Below are 22,609 nucleotides of genomic sequence, written 5' to 3'. Positions count from 1 at the left end.
TCTGCAAACAGATTCCCCATGCCATTTCCCCTCACACTCCCAGTCCTCCCACCATCCCCAAGAAACAGCCATAGAGGAGTGTCCCCTTCATTACCCAGTATCACCCTGGACTGGAATAACTGAACCACATCCTTCGCCAGGAGTTTGATTACCTGTCATCATACCTTGAAATGAGGGACATCCTACCCGAGATACTTCTCACCCCTTCTAGAGTGGTGTTCAGTTGCCCACCCAACCTCTACAACATCCTAGTCCATCTGTTTGCCACTCCCAACCCCACCACTTGCCACAAGGATCATATCCCTGTCGAAGACCCAGGTGCAAAACCTGCTCCATCCACCCACCCAGCACTTCCTGCTCCAGTTGTGTCATAGGTCCCATCAGGGGCCAGGCCATCTGTAAAAGCAAACGTTCCATTTACCATCTCTTGCTGCAATCATTTCACAGCTTTTTATATTGGTGTGACTACCAACCAGCTGACACTCAGGATGAACGGCCATCTCCAAGAGCAAATTAGACTACCCTGTGGCATAACATGTGGCTGAACATAACGCACTTTATTTCAATGGCTGCTTCACTACCTGAGCCATCTGAATCCTTTCCTCCGTCACCAGCTTTTCTGAACAGCAGATGGGATTATCCACACAACACATTCTATGCTCCCATAATTATCCGGCTTCAACGTACTGCACCACACACTCCACCCAACAGTTTCCATCTCCTCTGTCCTATCATCTCCTCCCCAATCTCATCTCCCACCCTGTTTATTTGCAGCCCTCTGCCAATGCATCTGCCTGTCTTTCCCTGCTCCTTTCCTCTTCCCCCCCCCCCCTTCTTCCTCCCCCCCCCCCCCCTCCTCCACCTCTCTGCCCCATGCCCTCCTGATCTGTCGGCGGTCTAGTCCTTGCACATTCCACCAGACAGCATTTGTCCATCTTCCCACCAGCTGTACACTGCTATGTGTTCCTCTTCCCCTCCCCCTCCTGCTCCAGAATATTCCTTGCATCCCACATGATAGTTGCATTCCGGCCTGAGGTGCTGGAGTTAGCAGTTGAGTGTGAAGGTGGTGTGCTTGCTTGTGTGTGTGAATGGTGTGGGCAAAAGCTGTATGTAAGTGTCTTGTAATTGTGTCTGTCTGCTGCTTGATATGTCCTCTTCGCAGTAAGTAGCAATCTGTCTTTTCCTACATTATTATTATTATTATTATTATTATTGTTGTTGTTGTTGTTATTATTATATTCACCACCACCACTCCCACCGCTACTACTGCTATTATTATTATTTTATGTATGGGTAGTATCGCACCACACAAATATTGTTTTATTTAACTGTACATAAACACATATTTAACACACGGAAAAAACTCATAATTACTACTTATTAGATTTAAAGTATTAACAAAGCACAGAAGGTCACACTTGTATATCCCTCTGTGGGCCTGGGGTTAGGAATAGGTCCCAGCTATTCCTGCCTGTCGTAAGAGGCGACTAAAAGGAGTCCCACACGTTTCATCCTTTATGTGATGGTCCCCTATTTGGTTTGACCTCCATCTTTCTAAATTTTCCTGACGAGCCAGCCAATTGGGGAAGGTTGCCTTACATGGTGCATCGTGTCCATTGTGCATTGAGATCTTTAGCCCACTTTCTTGTCGTCACATTGCAGTCCTGCTCCTTCTCCATCTCCTGGGCAAGGACACCTTCATTGATGCGTTTTCCATCATGCACTGTGTAGTGTCGCTTTCTGTACCAACAGTGACCATGGACTTCTTAGCACCTCATTTCCAGCATGGTAGCCAGTCCATCGTGGTGAGGCCACCATGTACCCTGTTGGTTGTAGCCCCCTGACCACACAGGGATCACTCTGATATTGCCTGCGCCATTAACTCCCCACGTATGCCAAGGAGTAGATGCCCGTCACCCTGGGACATCAGGACTCCCGGCAATGGCCATCTTGCCTGGTGGCCCTTGCTGAGGCTGGATGGCACCCATGGGGAGGGCCCCTGGCCAGAGTGGGTGGCATCAGGGCGGATGATATGCCATGAAACGTAGTACATAATGTCTTACTGGTTGTCCGCCACCAGCAGTCTCTAAGTGGGCAAAGTCCAACTTAAGTGCTAAGAAATATGACCCCAAATCATTCCCCTTCCAGGCCACACCATGGGAGGAACACCAGGCTAAGGATGGCAGTGCAGCTTACTCGCCCCGGTTTCTCATTGAATGAGAGATGACGGGGAATCTTTCATGACCAGAAAAGCCTCAGTATTTTGTGGAGCATTTGGGGAGGTGGAGGGCTTGTCCGAAATTTGCTCTGGGTCAGTCTTGATAAAAATAGCTTCCTCTGCCCAGTCACATGCATTAGTCGCTTGTGACAAATTGGGGCGATGTTTCTGTTACCATCATGTCCCATAAGAGCTTAAATATGGTCCAAGGTATTATATTACACAGGTACATTCTTTTGCAGTCTGACGATGAGCTGCATGCCAATTTAAAGTGGTGAGGTGTTCATTTCGTCTGGCGCGCCCATCGGGGTCCGAGGGATAATCAGGTTGCCACTGGTACCTTGATCTTGATCTTCGAGGATGACACATTGCCCGAGAAGGTCAAGGTGATGGTCTACCACTGTCACTCCAAGCCATATATCCCTCCCCCAATGTGGTACTTTAAATGCTGGAAGTTTGGCCATATGTCTTCCTGCTGTACGTCCTGCATCACGTGTCGAGATTCTGGATGTCCATCACATCCCAATACTCCATGTGCCCCACCTCCCATCTGTGTCAACTGCGGAGAGCATCATTCACCTTGCTTGCCAGACTGCAGGATTTTACAGAAAGAGAGGAAAATCATGGACTGTCTGACCTACACTGAGGCTAAGAGGAAATTTGAGCACCTACATCCTGTGGCTATGACCTCTTGCACCGCCGCTACGAGAACAGTTGTCACCCCTTCAGTTCCTCACATTCCTTTCACCTCTCAGAACCAGAAGGCTACACCTGCCCCCTTGATGGGGGGGGGGGGGGGGGGGGAGGCACTTCCCTCCGGAGAAGCGTAAGTCTTCTTTGGCTCCTCTCGCTAGGAAGGGGTTCCTTGGGTCACTTCATGCTCATGCTCATCCTCAGTCCCAGAGGCTGAATCAGTGGAGTCCTCCCAGACAGGGAAACCCAAGGAGCAGCGAGAGAAATCCAAAACGAAGGTCCCCAAGACCTCGTGCTGGCACTGCGTAGTTTTGATGATCACAGGTGCACACATGCTACTGTAAGCTTACATATATATTTCCCTTATCTGCATTGCTGACTTTACTATAAAATGCTACCTACAAGCTCTGCGTCTGCGGATGAGGTGGAGATTCTGGCATCCACCGAGAATCTAGATCTCACCAGACCCTCAGACACAATGGATATAGACTGCTCAGGCAAAAGTCGGTGGCAGCAGGTGTCCCTGAGGCGTAAACTGCTTCGTTGAATGTTCCATGCCTTCCCAGTCTCTTGATGACATCATCTTCCAGTGGAATTGCAGCAGTTTTTTCTATTGCCTTGTTGAGCTACGGCAACTGTTAAGCTTTACACCTGCTTTCTGCATCGCACTCCAGGAAACCTGGTCCCAGCAATACAGACTCCTGCCCTCTGTGACTATAAGGGATACTACAGGAACCGTAGAAACTTTAATCAAGTGTCAGGTGGAGTTTGCGTTTATGTCCTAAATTCAATCTGTAGTGAACCTATGCCCCTTCAAATCCTTCTTGGAGCTGTGGCTGTCAGAATAAGGACAACGTCTGCAATGTATATCTTCCTCCAGATGGTGTAATATCCCTGAATGTATTAACTGCACTGATTTATCAACACCCTAAACCTTTCCTACTTTTTGGTGATTTTAACTCCCATAACCCCTTGTGGGGTGGCACCGTGCTTACTGGCCGAGGCAGAGATGTTGAAACTTTACTGTTTCAGTTCGACCTCTGCCTCTTAAATACTGGGGCCACCACACATTTCAGTGTGGCTCATGATAGTTACTTGGCCATTGATTTATCAATTTGCAGCCCAGGACTTCTCCCATATATCCACTGGATAGCACATGACAATCTGTGTGGTAGTGACCACATCCCCATCTTCCTGTCACTACCCCAGCATGAGCCCACAGACACCTGCCCCGATGGGTTTTAAACAAAGCAGACTGGGAAATTTTCACATCTGCTGTAACCATTGAATCTCCTCCTCATGGGAACATAGATGTGCTGGTAGAGCAGGTGACTACAATAATCAATTCCTCACTCTTTACGGTGCCCCTCGTAAATGGCAGACCCTTGGTGGTCGCCGGAAGTCGCTGAAGCAATTAAGGAGCGTCGGCGAGCTGTACATCAGCATAAGTGGCACTCCTCCCTGTAGTGGCTCATAGCCTTTAAATGGCTCCACGCCCATGTTCGCCAACTTATCAAATGACGGGAACAGGAATGTTGGGAGAGATACATTTCAACCATTTGGTGCCATACGGCACCTTCCCAAGTCTGGGCAAAGATCAAACGTGTTTTCGAGTACCAGACCCCAACAGGTGTTCCTGGTGTTAACATACGTTCTGTGTGGTAGTGACTGCATCCCCATCTTCCTATCACTGCCCCAGCGTGAGCCCACAGACGCCTGCCGCGATGGGCTTCAAACAAAGCAGACTGGGTAATTTTCACCTCTGCTGTCACCATTGAATCTCCTCCACATGGGAACATAGATGTGCTGGTAGAGCAGGTGACTACAACAATCAAATCCTCACTCTTTACGGTGCCCCTCGTAAATGGCAGTCCCTTGGTGGTCACCGGAAGTCGCTGAAGCAATTAAGGAGTGTCGGCGAGCTGTACATCAGCATAAGTGGCACCCCTCCCTGTAGTGGCTCATAGCCTTTAAAAGGCTCCAAGCCCGCGTTCGCCAACTTATCAAATGACGGGAACAGGAGTGTTGGGAGAGATACATTTCGACCATTGGGTGCCATACGTCACCTTCTCAAGTCTGGGCAAAGATCAAACGTGTTTTCGTGTACCAGACCCCAACAGGTGTTCCTGGTGTTAACAGAAATGGCGTATTATCAACCAACACAAACACGATTGCCGAGCACTATGCTCTAGCCTCTGCATCAGAGAATTACCCACCAGCTTTCACACTCTCAAATGGTGGCTGGAAGGTATAGTCCTCTCATTCACTGCACGCCACAGTGTATCCTATAACAGAGTAGGAGCTCCTCAGTGCCCTTGCATATTTCCCTGATACAGCTCGTGGGCCAGATCGAATCCACAGTCAGATGATTAAACATCTGACTACAAGCAACATCTGGTCGTCATCTTCAACCAGATCTGGTGTGATGGCGTCTTGCCATTGCAAGTGTGGGGGAGCACCATCATTTCGGTGCTCAAACCCACTAAAAACCCACTTGATGTGGATAGCTATTGGCCCCTCAGCCTCACCAACATTCTTTGTAAGCTGCTGGAACATATGGTGTGTCGGAGGTTGGGTTGGGTCCTGGAGTCCCGTGGCCTACTGGCTCCATGTCAGGGCAGCTTCCGCTGGGGTCACTCTACCATTGATAATTTTGTGTCCCTCAAGTCTGCTATCCGTACAGCCTTTTCCAGATACCAACCCCTGGTTGCCGTCTTTTTTGATTTATGAAAAGCATATGACATGACCTGGTGACATCAAATCCTTGCCACATTATACAAGTGGGGTCTCATAGGCCCACTCCCGATTTTTATTCAAAATTTCCTGTCGCTCCGTACTTTCCGTGTCCAAGTTGGTGCCTCCCATAGTTCCTCCCACATCCAGGAGAATGGGGTCCTGCAGGGCTCTGTATTGAGTGTATCTCTGTCTTTAGTGGCCATTAATGGTCTAGCAGCAGCTGTAAGGCCGTCCGTCTCACCTTCTCTGTATACAGACGATGTCTGCATTTTTTACTGCTCCACCTGTACTGGTGTTGCTGAGTGTCGCCTACAGGGAGCCATCCACAAGGCGCAGTCATGGGCTGTAGCCCACGGTTTCCAGTTTTCGGCCCCATAGTCATGTGTTATGCACTTTGTCAGCGTCATACCATTCATCCAGAACCAGAACTTTACCTTAATGACTATCTGTTCACTGTAGTGGTGACATATTGATTCTCGGTTTTCGATGCCCAATTGACTTGGCTTCCTCACCTTCATCAGCTTAAGCGGAAGTGCTGGCAGCACCTCAGTGCCCTCCACTGCCTAAGCAACACCAACTGAGGTGCAGATCGCTCTACGCTGCTGCAGCTCTACAGTGCCTTTGGTCAATCCCACCTTTACTATGGAAGACTGGTTTACAGTTCGGTAGCACCCTCAGCATTGCATTTACTTGACTCAGTACACTACTGTGGCATTCACCTAGCGATGGGATCTTTTAGGATGAGTCTGGTGGCCAGCATCCTTGTGGAGGCCAGAGTCCCTCCATTGCAGGTTAGGTGTGCACAGCTGCTGGCCAGTTACGTTGCACACATTCATAGTTCTCCTGCCCATCCGAATCACTGTCTCCTTTTCCCACCCATGGCAGTTCATCTCCCACATCGGCGGCCCAGGTCAGTGCTTCCAATTGCAGTTAGTGTCCAATCCCTTCCTTCCAAACTGGAGTCCTTGCCTTTACCACCTATACTTGAAGTCCATTCACTTACACCTACATGGTGTACATATAGGCCACGGCTTCACCTAGACCTTTCACGTGGCTCTAAGGACTCATTAACCCCCGGCTCTCCACTGCCACTTCCTCTCGATTCTTGACATGTACTGAGGCCACGAAGTGATTTACACCGCGTATGTTCATGGAGGACATATTGAACATCATTCCTTGCCTCATGGCTGCAGTGTTTTCACTGGCAAGCTGGTGGCTATATCTCGTGCTCTTGAACACATCCGTTCATGCCCTTGGAAGTCGTTTCTTCTGTGTACTGACTCCTTGAGCAGCCTACAAGCTATCAACCAATGCTACACTCGTCATCTTTTGGTAGCGACCATCCACGAGTCCATCTATGTTCTGGAATGGTCCAGTCATTCAGTGGTATTTGTCTGGACGCCAGGTCACGTCAGAATCCCGGGCAATGAACTTGCCAATAGGCTGGCCAAACAGGCTACACGGAAACCGCTTATGGAGGTCAGCTTCTCTGCAACTGACATGCGTGCAGTACTATGCCACAAGGTTTTGTACCTGTGGGAGACAAAATGGCATAACCTCAGCATGCACAACAAACCATGTGCCATTAAGGAGACTACGTATGTGTGGAAGTCCTCCATGCGGGCCTTCCTCAGGAACTGTGTGGTTCTCTGCTGGCTCTGCATTGGCCATGCTTGGGTGACACACAGATAGCTCCTGCACCGTGATGACCCTTCCTCAGTGTCGGTGTGGCGCCCGGCTGACAGTGGCCCATATCTTGGTGAGCTGTCCTTCTTTGGCTGTCTTGCGACGGACTCTTCAGTTAACGAACTTGTTGCCATTAATTTTAGCTGACAATGCCTCATTGGCTAATTTAGTTTTACGTTTTGTATGTGACGGTAGGTTTTATCATTCTATACAAGTTTTAGCGCATGTCCTTAGTCCCTTTGTGTTTTCCACCCTAATGCTTTTAGGATGGATGTTTTACTGTTTTGCAGAGTGGATGGCTTTTCCTCTTTATTCTCATGGTCGACCAGTCATGGTAATCTGCTCTCTTGTTTTTACCCCTTCTGCCTGTTTGTTGCTACTCTCCGTGGTTTTCTTTTCCCGTTTTGCCCATAGCAGTGTTGATTGTCTTTCTGGTTCTTTCTTTCTCCTGTTATTGTGCTGTACGTCTCCTTTCTTTTCTTCTTTCCCTTGTGCAATTATTTTACCGGGAACAAGGGACTGATGACCTTGCAGTTTGGTCCCTCCCCCCCCCAATCCCTCCCCAAACCCTCCTCCCCACTCCTCTGCTTTTAAACCAACCAATACTTATATATCCATCTGCTAAATATATTCAAGTGATGTCTTTGCTGCTTGCATATGTAATATTCTTATATGTGTGTTCTCCTGCCACTGCTTGGTGAGTAGATTTTTTATGCATCCAATTATGCAATATATATTTTGACTTTCAGTGTAATCAGATATTCACAAATACAACAGTGGAAGGGAATCTGTGTCACCCTTTAGTGCAAGCTGTTCCAACAAGTGCTGACATGTGTACAGGTGGGTGCCAGTGGCCAGAGGTGAGTTGGGGGGTGCCAAACACGCCGTCAATTAGGAAGTTGGCCTGTATCCTACATGGCCATATGTCTGAGCCAAGCGCCCAAGGCTAGGGGTGACCAAATGGCTTCTCAGCCTGACAGAAAGGCACTGATGTGGTGGAATAGGGCCTTGGGAGTAGAATATACTTCCTGTACCTTCTCACAGGAGAGTTGATAGGTGCTCGTTGGTGTCTGTGCCCTATGTGAAAGTGTTGGAGTAGCCTGTTGTAGTGAATCTACCATGGCAGGAGGAGGAATGGCACACACAAGTGTCTATGAGAATAAGAGAGAGACAGGTTTAGTGTTTTCAATTCTACTTATAGAGTTTTTAAATATATATGCTAAGTCAATTGCTGACATCATAAAGGGCTGATGTATCGTCAATAAATATATACTTCTTAATAAAGGTGCATGAATTTGTTTAATTGGCATATTTCAGTTTTAATATTTCATCATGAATATGATGCAAGGAACACATAATTGTCTATTTGTAATATAATTGGGTTTTGAAGAATTAATGTGAGACCTATGTGCACAGCATATAAATTTGTCTTTTATTCATATCATGCAGAAAGCTATAGATAACACATGTCAAATTGATAATTTTTCCCCCTACTAAGGAACACATGAGTATCTTATGTATTCTTCTTTTTCTTCTTTCCAATAATTTTTCCTTCTTTCCGTATGTTTTTCTCTTCTTCCTTCCACCCATATTGCACCTGTCTTTTTCTTTGTTTTTTACTGGAAGCCCTGGAAACCTTTTACTTTTGCACTGAACCTTTCTCATTGTCCTATTTCTTCCTCCATTACTTCCATTTCCCTCAGGTCTGCTTTGACTTCTTTTACACATGTCATTTATGTTTTGAAGTTTCTGTCAAAGAAGTTAAATATTCTTTTTGATATCCTGTTTTCATCTAGCCATTTTAGGTGTCCATAGAATGCAACTCTACTCTTCCTTAACGTGTTTGATATTCATTCTATTTTTTCATAAACTTACTTTATTAATAGTTACTTTATTACTACTTAATTTCCATTTCCCATTCTCGTATCCTGGTCCAAAAATTTTCATGATTAAATTCCTTTCCTGTTCTTCTATTTCACTTGATTGTTTGGCTGTATTTAACAAAGTGCATTCTGACGCATATAGGTATTCTGGTTTAATGAAAGTATTGTAGTGCTGAAGTTTTGCATTTACAGAAATAGATTTCTTGTTATACAGGTTTTTGTTAGTCGAAAAGCCACCTCCATATTCCTTGCTCTTGCCAGTTTAGCTTCTTTGTCTAAAGTGCTTGGTTGAATTACTTCACCTAGGTATTTAAATTGTGTAGCCTTTTTTAGTCTGCCATAATCAGTTTCCACATATTTCAGTGCCTCCTTCACATCTGTCATGTACTCAGATGTACTCAAAAGAGAGATGTAGGCCTGCTTTTGAAGCTGTCTCTTCTAGAGATTTGTCTGCATTGTTGCATTAACTGCAGATTCAGCGAAGATGGAAAGATCATCTGTGAAAGCCATAGAATCAAAACTCAGATTATCCTCTTTTCTCCCAAATGTGATTCTTCTGATTCCTTCTTCTTCTGTTTGTTTCCTACATTCCCTGATTACCTTTTCCAACACACAATCGAACATCATTGGGACAGTCCATCTCCCTGCCTTATGCCAGTTTTGATCTCAAAAGCCATGGAGGTGTCATCTTGAAACTTAATTTTGAATTTGTTAGTGTGTCAGCTCTAAGCTCTATTAAGGTGTTGAATAATGTTTTCCTGTCAATTGAATCATATGCTCTTTTTAAGGCTACAAATGTTGTGTAAATGCTTTTAGATCTCATCCTATTCTAAACCCTCCTTGGTACCCTCCTAATCACTGATCCAGTTTACTTTCCAGACTGTTTTATAATGATAAAGTATTTTGTAAGCCACTAGAAGGAGGGATGTTCCTCTATAATTATTGGTGTCTTTTTTGTGGATTGGGTGAATTAATGCTGTTTTCTGATCTTCTGATATTGCTCGTTTTTCCAGATTTTTTGAATGATCCATGTCGCTTCTTGACTGTTCCCTCACCTGCAATTTTCCACATTTCAGCTGTTCCAGAATTTTCCCCAGGGGGCCTTGTCATTTTTCAGATCTTTAATGATATGCTGGGTGGTTCTGAGTTCATATGAGCGTATCCTGGATTTTGTTCTGGAAAGTTTGCTCTTGGTTCCTCACAATTTAACAACTTATTGAAATAGTTTGCTAATATTTCATAATTTTCTGTGTTGTTTAGGGCTATAGGTGGTGGATGCATTTGGAGACTTTGTTAGAAAGTTTTATAGGATTTCCTGGTATTTTTCTTTGTGTTTTATGATTTCTGAACCCATTTAAGAGCAACAAATAATATAATGTACATTTTACTTATGCAATTACTTTTTTGTAATTATTAATCAAAAATCACATTTTTAAGATCCATTATTCATGAACAATTGTTGTTACAGGGTAACAGAACTCTCTGCTGGAAGCCACATTTGGGTGCAGTAAATCTTGACATCGAGTTGAAAGATAGAAATATTAATTTGACTGTATCTCCAATCCATGCCACTATTATTTGGCATTTTCAAACAAAGAGTAAGTGAAACATTATTTTTTTTATTTGTGAATTGTCTAAATTAAAAATACAATGTCTGATTTTTTTCATTTTTTGTTTGTAACATTTATTTACTGAGTGCTTCCTCCTCCACTAGAAGCTAACAAAGTTGTGTAGCTACTTTCCCAACACTACATTTAAATGGTAATGCTTAAATTTCCTATACAATTCAATTTTTGTTGTGCTTGCAAGTGATAGATTACAGTCTAATATAATGTCATTAAAATTTCTCTCTCTCAGTTTAATAGTATTCTAAATTCTTTTTCCAATATATGTTGGGGAATTACAAAGAATTAGTGAATTACATGTAGCATACCAAACAAATTGTTAAAAAAATTTGTAGATGTGGAACTGTGGTAATCATCAGTAGAATGTCTGGTGAACTTTAACAACAAAAAAAGGCTTACAGAAGAGCAGTATTTCATAATTGTATGTTCCAGGGATTAGAGTTGTTCTATTAAGAGAGAATACTAGTTTATTTTAAACACAAAATATAATGACTGGTGAAGATAATCATCTTCCACTGCCTTCCTATGACTGATGATGTGAAAAGAAAGAAGAATGCTGAAATGCAGTGACAAATTGAGCAGACAGCAAAGACAACAGTATAATTTGGAAACATGCCACACATTCTACTGAAAGGAGATGTGATCCTCAGGAAAGGAACTTTACAAACCATTATCATTTAATTAAAAGCAAGCGTAACAGAGAATAAAGGAAACCTGAAAGTGTATACATAAAAAATGGAAAAATGCTGTTTATTTTATATCAAATTAGTTCTTACTTTATTTTTAACCATTTAGAGACAGCTTAACAAAATGGCAAGGGGATGTACAGGGTGTTTCAAAAATGACCGGTATATTTGAAACAGCAATAAAAACTAAACGAGCAGCGATAGAAATACACCGTTTGTTGCAATATGCTTGGGACAACAGTATATTTTCAGGTGGACCAACTTTCGAAATTACAGTAGTTACAATTTTCAACAACAGATGGCGCTGCAAGTGATGTGAAAGATATAGAAGACAACGCAGTCTGTGGGTGTGCCATTCTGTACGTCGTCTTTCTGCTGTAAGCGTGTGCTGTTCACAACGTGCAAGTGTGCTGTGGACAACATGGTTTATTCCTTAGAACAGAGGATTTTTCTGGTGTTGGAATTCCACCGCCTAGAACACAGTGTTGTTGCAACAAGACGAAGTTTTCAACAGAGGTTTAATGTAACCAAAGGACCGAAAAGCGATGCAATAAAGGATGTGTTTGAAAAATTTCAACGGACTGGGAACGTGGCGGATGAACGTGCTGGAAAGGTAGGGTGACCGCGTACGGCAACCACAGAGGGCAACGTGCAGCTAGTGCAGCAGGTGATCCAACAGCGGCCTCGGGTTTCCGTTCGCCGTGTTGCAGCTGCGGTCCAAATGACGCCAACGTCCACGTATCGTCTCATGCGCCAGAGTTTACGCCTCTATCCATACAAAATTAAAAAGCAGCAACCCCTCAGCGCCGCTACCATTGCTGCACGAGAGACATTCACTAACGATATAGTGCACAGGATAGATGACGGCGATATGCATGTGGGCAGCATTTGGTTTACTGACGAAGCTTATTTTTACCTGGACGGCTTCGTCAATAAACAGAACTGGCGCATATGGGGAACCAAAAAGCCCCATGTTGCAGTCCCATCGTCCCTGCATTCTCAAAAAGTACTGGTCTGGGCCGCCATTTCTTCCAAAGGAATCATTGGCCCATTTTTCAGATCCGAAACGATTACTGCATCACGCTATCTGGACATTCTTCATGAATTTGTGGCGGTACAAACTGCCTTAGACGACACTGCGAACACCTCGTGGTTTATGCAAGATGGTGCCCGGCCACATCGCACGGCCGACGTCTTTATTTTCCTGAATGAATATTTCGATGATCGTGTGATTGCTTTGGGCTATCCAAAACATACAGGAGGCGGCGTGGATTGGCCTCCCTATTCGCCAGACATGAACCCCTGTGACTTCTTTCTGTGGGGACACTTGAAAGACCAGGTGTACCGCCAGAATCCAGAAACAATTGAACAGCTGAAGCAGTACATCTCATCTGCATGTGAAGCCATTCCGCCAGACACATTGTCAAAGGTTTCAGGTAATTTCATTCAGAGATTACGCCATATTATTGCTACGCATGGTGGATATGTGGAAAATATCGTACCATAGAGTTTCCCAGACCGCAGCGCCATCTGTTGTTGACAATTGTAACTACTGTAATTTCGAAAGTTTGTCTGCCTGAAAATGTACTGCTGTCCCAAGCATATTGCAACAAACGGTGTATTTTTATCGCTGCTTGTTTAGTTTGTATTGCCATTTCAAATATACCGGTCATTTTTGAAACACCCTGTATATGCTGTTGAAGATTGATGGTAGACTACCAGCAGAATCTTGAGGGACAGTTAAAAAGAATTTGAATAAAAAAGGAAAGTGCCTCTAAGATATGATATTGCAGTGGCTTTGTTTTTCAGAAGTACAATGCAATGTTCCTTTGGACATACAGTGTTCCTTCGGACATAATGTGCATTGTTTTTCTGAACAACATAGGCATTGCAATATTGTATTTATCTGCTAACACCCATCAACTGACTTTCAATTAAATTGCCTTCCTTCTATGGGAATATACATAATGAATACATGAGTGCAGGTTGTAGACACTTGGTTGAAGACGCGTGGAAGTCAGAGCCTGGGCAAGAGTCATGCTTGGTTAACCTAATGGTAAGGTGACCACACCCGGTAAGTGGGAAGTCAGAGTTTGAGTCCCAGTCTGGCACAAGTTTTCATTGTCATCATTCCATTATGTAGGTAATGGTTGTCCATATTTGCAACTGCAAATACATTTCATGACTCTGTAAGGTAATAGTGGCGATGTTACCAAGTTAGCAAGTTGTTGCTCTCAAACTTATTGGTTTCCTATTGTCAAGTGTTATCTTACTTCAGACACTGTAAACACTATTGCTTTTGTACTCAGTAACATGTAGCACTTCCGGATTGCAGATACAAATTTGTCACAATTGACAAAAACCACACCTACGAAAATTACTCAATGTGTCCCATGTACACCAGTCTTTATTCTGTAGTGGCTTCCTAAATAACCATTTAATTATCAACATTGCATGACAATCTTCTGTTTAAATGGCATTTAGTGCTGTTCTGTCCTTAACTGTGCTTATTAATTTCTGGAACTTCTTCCTTTTTACTAACAGACCAGTGGACTATTGAAGAACTCAGTCAGGAAATGCGAGTTGCTCCAACAATCTTAAGAAGAAGGATGGCGTTTTGGCAGTCACAGGTTTGTAAGAAAATGAGCAAGTGTGTAGTAAGTGAAATATTATTGTAATTTCTTAACTACACATGCCTATAAGAAGGGTGGGGAGGGAGGGGGTGTAGGTGTCATAGTAAATGGAATGCTGGTACTAAATGAAATTGCTTAACTAGTGAATTTTCTTTTAAAACAATTGTTTAGTTTTGTTGTGTGCTTCTTCCTGTGTTAGGGGTTGGTGAGAGAAATGTCCACCGACAACTTTGTTCTTGTGGAGGAGACAGTTCCTCGATCACGAGGTCCTACTGCGTCAGATATGATGTGTGAAGATGAAGAGGCAGAGAGCCCCATGGCTTCTGCACATGACCAGCGGGAAGAAGAGCTTCAGGTGAGTTCCCACTTTATCATCATGGTCATTCGAGAAAACGGATGATGACTTGCCTTCATATGAAGTGCTGGCTGGCGGATAGACAGATAAAAAGATGAATTTAAAGAATTTTAAAAAAATTGTACTTTTTAGAAAAACACACACATACTTACTTTTCATGCGACAATGTGATTGTTTATCCAGTTTTTGAAATGTGGGTGGTAGGGACAGTGGGGACTTTAATTTACATGATATTGTGTAGAGAATGAAAACAAGTAATGTGGGTGGATAGGGGGGTGAAGAAGGGGTACGGAAGCTTGCATACCTTCCATACTTAATGAGAACAAGGGCACTGGGAAGACATGGGCATCAAAGTGAGAGCTATCAGAAGAGAATGAAAAAAAAGAGGAGAAAGAGGTGTAAGCATAATGAAACTAAAAAGAAAGAAAGAAACACAGGAAAGAGGCTTCATAAGAGGGACAGTCATTAATCCCTATAGATTCTATACGTCAGTGTATTTAAAATTTTGGCAAAGTGAAATTTAATGCCATTGTAAATCTCTTACAACTGTTACCAAAAATTCCAGTACTGGTGATATATTACATCTGTTGATGTCATCACTAATATCAAAACGTGTGGCATTTGATGGCTATAGTATTTCTAGGATGGTACAATTTGGATGCTTACAAACTATAGACAGGTCCATGACACTGCCATAGTTACTCGCATAGCACCATCTTACATCAATTTGTTCAAATAGGGTCATTTCCTAGCCACCCAATGTCCTGAACCTCTCACCTAGTTCAAATTCATTGGTGACATGTCTATGGAGATGTGTTCAGGGTGAGTACATCCTGTTCTAATTCATCCATGATCTCAATGACTTCTTTCACTTGGTCCTCTTTGGCTCAGTGAGCCACCTACCTGTTTCTTGACCTCCACTTCATGGATGGATTCTAAGAGACTGTATTAATAAAAGCTCCCAACTGCATTAATAAAACCTCCCAGTCACTTTGATAGCCTTAACCCATTCCATATCAAAAACTCTTTGCCTCATAACCTGCCCACTTGTGGTACCCCTTCTATTATCCATTTCATAATGATTGACCACTGGCTTAGAAATCCTCTTAAGTCTTCACTGGACGATGAGCATAAATTTTTGCACCTTTCCTAAAAGCTGTTGCTGGAGAGAATACTGCAGAAGGCATGGGTTGTGAAGCATCCATTGAACATGAGTATGTCATGCCCAGTTGTGCATCTGGGTGATCAGCTCTGCTCTTGGACACTGTTTGGCGGTGGCCATTAGCCATTCATTCTGGTAGGCAGTTGGTTGGTGGTCATGCCCACGTAGAATATCCAGGGTGTTGATTCTTCTGGAAAACCTGGAATTCTTAGGGAATTCTATGTTGTTAACCTAGTGTTGAAATATAATTTTTTTTTTGTTTTATAAATCACAAATTTTAAAATACTCAATATTTCAAAGTCAAACAATGGAAAATCCAGGATGGGCTGTAACACTCGTGTGTGTGTCAGTTGCATTTGCGTGAGTGTGTGTGCAGTTATCAGGAAAGTTATCTTCTTATGACACCATCTTGCTCTCCCTACCTGGAATTCTCAGGGAATTTATTTATTTATTTATTTTCATGTTTTAGTAGTCACCCTGATACCAAGCTGAAATTGCAGAGAAGCTGATATATGACACTATAATGGATAACCACTGCAAAATGTAGGTAAGGGTAGAGTGACTACCCAGTGACCGAAAACAGTGCTCGACACAATGAGCTCAAGTTCGACTGATGCTTCACGAGCTGTGCCCATCTGAATCCTTCCCCTCAGTATCATCTTTTCTGAACTACTTAGGTGGGAGTAATCCTCACAACACCTTTCATTCCTGTACTCATCCTAACCTCAGTCTCTGCTAACACACAGCACCCATACTCTGTACCCAACAGTCTCCGCCTTTTCTCTCCTGTTATTCTTTCCTAAAACACTCCTCCATGTCATTGTCATCATGTGGGGCACTAACTCACTGACTGTGGTATGTCACATTTCTATGAGTGCTCATGCTGCCTCTTGTAATCTTACCCTCCCGCACATCACTATTAAAATTCTCTGTCTTTGCACAAATTTTGAAAGCTTCAAGAGGCATAAAATATACGAAAGAATAACTTTTTACTTATCTTCATTATCTCATTGTTCTTGTCTAGAGGTACATTATTGCAGCTGAAATTTCGATTTTGTCAGTTCTTGACGACTAAATAACTGATTGAAGATTTACCTATTTTGTTCTTGAGTTTTATTCTTTGTCACATCTTTCAACATCACACTGTTTTTGCATTTTTCAAATTAAAAAAACAACAATAATTACATTGTTGGTGACAAGCTTAGAAAACGTCTACTACCATCCGAGGAATGCTCACCTCTACTTACATTCTGCAGTACTCACATTATTCCAAAGAGTTTACAAAGCAAAAGAATTTACAAACTTTCTTTACCAAAGAAGAATCATCACTAAAATATATCATTATTTTGTAAATCAAACTAGAACTAAATTTAATAATTAGCATTAGATTGTGCAATTAATAATATGAATTTTAAGTATGCCACAAATTTTGTAATTTCAATTATTTTTAAAAGAATAGTAATTTTAACTGTTAGTACATTTCAATTGTAACACATCAATTTCTTTTTTATACATTTTAGTCTGAAACATAATACATTGTATACAAAATCCTATGAATTCCTTTAGTAAAACAGCTGAGATATTTTAACCTATGCAAGAATCAATAGTATACATGGTATCAGTTATTTCTATAATAAAAAGAGAGAGAGAGAGAGAGAGAGAGAGAGAGAGAGAGAGAGAGAGATAATGTTAGAGGAGGGTGATTCATTATACTCTCCCTCCCATGTTCCCATCCCATAGCCTTGTTGCTCCCACCAAGCCATCAGCCACCCTCACCAACCCCTCTTGTACCCTATCCCCCTCTAACCACTTCACCCAGCACAATCACTCACCGCTGTGTACCTGCCGAACTGCAGTCCAAGGATTGTGTGTTCAGTTGGCACAATGTTGCTGCACAGGTGTGTGTGTGTGGGGGGGGGGGGTGCAGGTGCAGCACATGTTGGTATGTATACTCTAGCTCAGCAAAGAATTCATTCCAAAGCTGACAAAGTTTTCATTATTATATGTGAGAAAACAGTTTTCAGCAAAGTGACCATTTTAGAGAAATTGAGAAATGAAGTGGAAGACTTCCCTTATTTGAACAGAGCAGCCATTTGGAGTGTTGTTTGGAAACTTAACTTCAGATTCAAAAAGTTCTACAAAAAGGTTATGCTGATGGGAAAAATTGAATAACACGGAAAAGATAAGGAGTTATGGTATGGAAACTGTGCTCCACCATAACCTCTCATAGATTTGCAACTACTAGTGCAACTGCTTTACGAACAGTTAACTAACAAACATGGGGATTATTCATTATTAATGATATGTGGTGTAACTGACAAAACTTCGAGCTCTACACCCATGTTTTTTCCACCACAGTAACTATGGTAGAAAGCTCAATCACAGTGTCTGCATTTGACATTATTGTGAAGAAACAACTTATCAGAGTACAATGAAAAACTGCATTAGAGGGAAACATTCCACATGGGAAAAATATATCTAAAATCAAAGATGATGTGACTTACCAAACGAAAGTGTTGGCAGGTCAATAGACACACAAACATACACACAAGATTCAAGCTTTCGCAACCAACGGTTGCTTCATCAGGAAAGAGGGAAGGACAAAAGGATGTGGGTTTTAAGGAGAGGGTAAGGAGTACATTCCAATTCCGGGAGCAGAAAGACTTACCTTAGGGGGAAAAAAGGGCAGGTATACACTCGCGCACACACACACACATATCCATCCGCACATACACAGACACAAGCAGACATTTCTTTCCTGATGAAGCAACCGTTGGTTGCGAAAGCTTGAATTTTGTGTGTATGTTTGTGTTCGTTTGTGTGTCTATCGAGCTGCCAGCACTTTCGTTTGGTAAGTCACACCATCTTTGTTTTCTTTAAACTGGGCAGTACCACTCACCTAATTAGGGTCTGGCTTCTATGCCTCTTCAAAGTAGACAAAAGAAACAAAGTTGCTCCCATTTCGGCTGTAAAATAATATTCACATATGAAATAAAACAGGACATTTCCTCAGTTTCTAAAGAAGTACAGCACACTGATGTTATCATAGGATGTAGCCAGAACTGGAAATCATAATTAGGTGGCAGTTGTTATGAAACAGATAATAGTGATGTGTGTTCGCTCTTCCAGTATCTTGACAGTTTCTAGAGACCTCAGTGAGTTCATTCCTTGTTCAAAAATAGATTTTGATTCCCTTTTCCTCTTGTACCATCAACACTTTTCACAAACCTGCTGACCATCCACAAACGAATGCCCCTTTCATAGCAAAATGCCACCCAAGACTGAAACAACTCTGCCGCAAATCTGACTACATTTACTTATGCATTTAAATGACAAAATATCTGTCTTATTATCATTGCCAACTCTCAAAAATTTGTGTTTTTCATCCTTTATGTCCTCTCCATCACTAAGTCACCCATATTTCCAGGCCCTGACTGGGATCCTATAGTGCTTTGAAATACCCAACATCTGTTTCACACATCCATGTCCTGCTGCAGCTGAGCCATTGGTCTATCCTGCCTTATCAGAGACAAACCCACTGCATCACCTGCCAATTTCACTGTGCAGCATTCTGTGTGGTGTATGAACGTACTATCCACCCTAATAAAAGGCCACATTCAGATTGTGATGAACGACCAATTAGACCACAAAGTTAAACATACTGCTTGGCATAAAGTGATTGAATTTGAAAGCAGCTTCATAACTCTTGAATTGTAGTTAATCTTCCCATCTTCCCTTACATTAGTTTTTCTGAACTGCATAGGTGGAAACCTACCCTCCTGTGTATTCTTTGTTATCACCACATAACACCTTTCCACCCTCCCCTCCCTCCAACTCCATCCTCATCTCCTGTAGTTACTGACATCTTGAGAAGGGTAATGCTATAAATAAGTAGAGGTATGAATATGTTGTCAGGAAAATTTTCTTCGGTGGAAGCAGGATGACAGTTGGCAAATATTATTTTACAGTCAAAAAGGGAGCAACTTTGTTTTTTTAGGAAATTGTGATTCCATTAACATCAACCACCACCTATAATCCAGAAGTATATATATTATTTAAATAACTAACTTACAGTAGCAAATTCTACCGTCAACCAATGAAGCACTGGTTAAATCTGAAAGTGTAATTTTTCTTAAATGTGGTTAGTTTTGCAGCTTGTGCAAACTCAATTTTGTTACATAATAATTTTGTCATATGGTCCATTCTGTTAACTTCAGTGGGCTGGTTAATGATTTTCCCCTCTTTGTATCTTACAGGTATTCTGGTCATATATTGTGGGAATGCTCACAAATTTGGACTCGATGCCTCTAGAACGAATACATCAGATGCTCAAAATGTTTGCATCACAGGGACCAACATCTGTGGAATGCAATATACAAGAACTAAGACATTTCCTTGACAGAAAAGTTCGTGAACATCAGTTGCTGTTCAGTGGCGGGTACTATCGCTTACCCAAATCATAGACAGCAAATGAAACAAGGTCATTGGCTACATGGCAGCACACAGTTGTTCTTTAATTGTACAAAAATGTTTGAAATTGGAATTAATTATGCTGTACACAATGTAATTAAAAGAATTTACTTTTGTATTCTAATTTGTATTACCAAACAAAAATAAGATCAGTTAAACATTCCGATCTGCTCCCTCTTTGCAGAATTAGTAGACAAATGAGAAAATGTAAGTTTAAGACTTGTTTCTATCATTTACAAAACTCCTTACATCTTGACATTTACATAATTCTAAGGAAACAAACACAAATGACAGTAAATACTTACTATTTGGTAGCTGTGATACTATGTACAGGGTGTTCATAATTAAAATTCCAGTTTCAAAAAGCTGTAGAAAGAGACTCACTGATCATAATGATGTCAAATGTGAACAGCATATTATTGACATGGAGGGGGGGGGGGGGGGAGGGGGAATGTCACGGAACAAATAAATTTAGCAAACATTTGACCAATAGGTGGCACTGTAAGCATCAGAATATGCACTTCAACAGACACATTGTTCCTCAGTTTTCATCTGCAACACTCACCATGACTGTCTCCACGAAGAATCACACACTGCTGGTAAAGGATGGTGACTATGTGCCAGTAGCCCTACAGAAGTTATTGACACTCAAGGACATGAGAAAACACTTTGGTCAAATGTCTGATATGGGTGTGGAGGAAAGAATGCAAAAGTAGAAAAGACAGATTCCTTTGAAGTGCATTGTGGCAGAGGAAGGAAAGTAGTTGATCTGATGTCTGTTTAAGATGTGGCATTGAGCAGTCATGTGCAGACATGCAGTGCATGGTAAATTGTCTGAACATTGGATGTGACTACAAGCTCAGTGCATAAAATCCTATAAAACATCCTGCATGGTCATCCATACAAAATCACATATTCTCAGGAATCGCTTCTTGCTGATGTGCCAGCTAGACAAACATTCGCTCTGGAATTTCTTGCTTGCACGGAGTGGACAATGAATGGGCATGGAGCATTTTATGGACAGACAAGGGCCATTTCCATCTTCAACGACATGTCAGGTGCAGAATATGGGCAATGGAAAATCTTCACACACATCTACTGATACCACTTCATCCTGCAAAGGTGATTGTACGTGCAGGGTGATGGCTTAGTTTGATTTTAAGGAGATGACTCTTGCGTGTCCTGTTACCTGTACAATCAGTGGTAAACACTATGACAGTCATTTTCACACCATCATTCCAACCCTCAACAGTGTGGATTTGTGTGTAGGATCATTTTTCCCTAGGTGGCACACTGTGCACATTTCACAGCCCAGCCAGTGGAACAGCTGTTGTAGAGGCACTTCAGAAATTCTAGAATTATCAACCATCATTTCCCCACAGTGTGGCCTTCTGGATCATCTGATCTTAATCCACGTGACTTCTAGCTGTGAAGTTATCTGAAAGATGATGTGTTCAGTGCTCCAATTACGAACGTAGCTGAATTGAAGGTACGCATCACACGATGAATTCAGAACATGACCCTCAAGACACTCATATCTGTTGTGGAACATGCTATTTCTCGATTTCAACTTGTTTCAGAAAATGGTGAGCAGCATATTGTACACTACATTTGGAAACATGTCATTTTGCTTTGTATTCGGGTTTTGGCCCCAGGACAATTAAAAATCAATGTTGTTGTGCTTCTTATGCAGTTTTTGGCCTCAGGACACTTAAATCGATTTTTCCCATCCAATGTCGTATGACCTTGTCATTGTGGATGGCTTTACCTAACTAATAGCACCACAACTGTGGATTGCTGCACCTGTACGGTTGTGCACATTGAACAATACGGATAGTATAATGTACGACTCAAGCCATAGCCGTTGTATTGTGATTCATCTGTCATTTGTAACTGACCCTATTTATGTTAATTCATAATTTTTTTTATTTTTTTTTTCTTTCATGACATTTCCTTCTACATCAATAATGTGCTGTTCAAATCTGATGTCATTCTGAGCTGCAGTTCTCGTACTAAAGCATACTGAAACTGGAATTTAATTATGGGCACCCTGTATATGGTCGATCATAGGGAATGCGAAGCAACAACTTCTTGTAACTAGGGTTCACAATCATATAAAATTATATAAAAACATCATAATTACCTTTTAATTATAAATTATTTATTTGTACACTTCAATTTCAGCCATATGATCGTTATGAGGTGGAACTACTGCAAAATGCAAAATACAGAGCATAAACGGGTCTGTTCAGAAAATTCTGGGATTTTGTCCACAAAATTTCCCTACGCTTACTGTTTACTTATTGTTCATGTCTCCTTAGAAATATTCTCCTCCACAACTCATACACCACTCCCACACCATTTCCACTTCCAGAAGCAGTCTTGGTAAGCCTCTTGCTGGGTTACATGAAGTGCCATCTGCAAATCTTCTTTTATCTCAACAGTCACTGCAAATCTCACCA

At 42.1% G+C, this 22,609-nt stretch overlaps 1 protein-coding gene across 1 annotated transcript in view; it reads left to right on the top strand.

The window, feature by feature from the left end:
- Positions 1-20,271, top strand: part of LOC126365996 (anaphase-promoting complex subunit 2) — a 102,910-nt gene extending 82,639 nt beyond the window's left edge. The window contains exons 11-14 of the mRNA XM_050008819.1: positions 10,685-10,814; positions 14,072-14,157; positions 14,360-14,515; positions 19,934-20,271. Coding sequence (XP_049864776.1) covers positions 10,685-10,814; positions 14,072-14,157; positions 14,360-14,515; positions 19,934-20,140 — 579 coding nt within the window. The 3' untranslated portion in view covers positions 20,141-20,271. The remainder of the gene's footprint in view (positions 1-10,684; positions 10,815-14,071; positions 14,158-14,359; positions 14,516-19,933) is intronic.
- The last annotated feature ends 2,338 nt before the right edge of the window (positions 20,272-22,609 follow it).

The sequence above is a fragment of the Schistocerca gregaria genome, chromosome 4 (genome assembly GCF_023897955.1).
Source record: "Schistocerca gregaria isolate iqSchGreg1 chromosome 4, iqSchGreg1.2, whole genome shotgun sequence".
Taxonomy (NCBI): Eukaryota; Metazoa; Arthropoda; class Insecta; order Orthoptera; family Acrididae; genus Schistocerca; species Schistocerca gregaria.
Note: the sequence above shows the minus strand (reverse complement) of the source record. Positions and strands in the feature narration are given on the sequence as shown.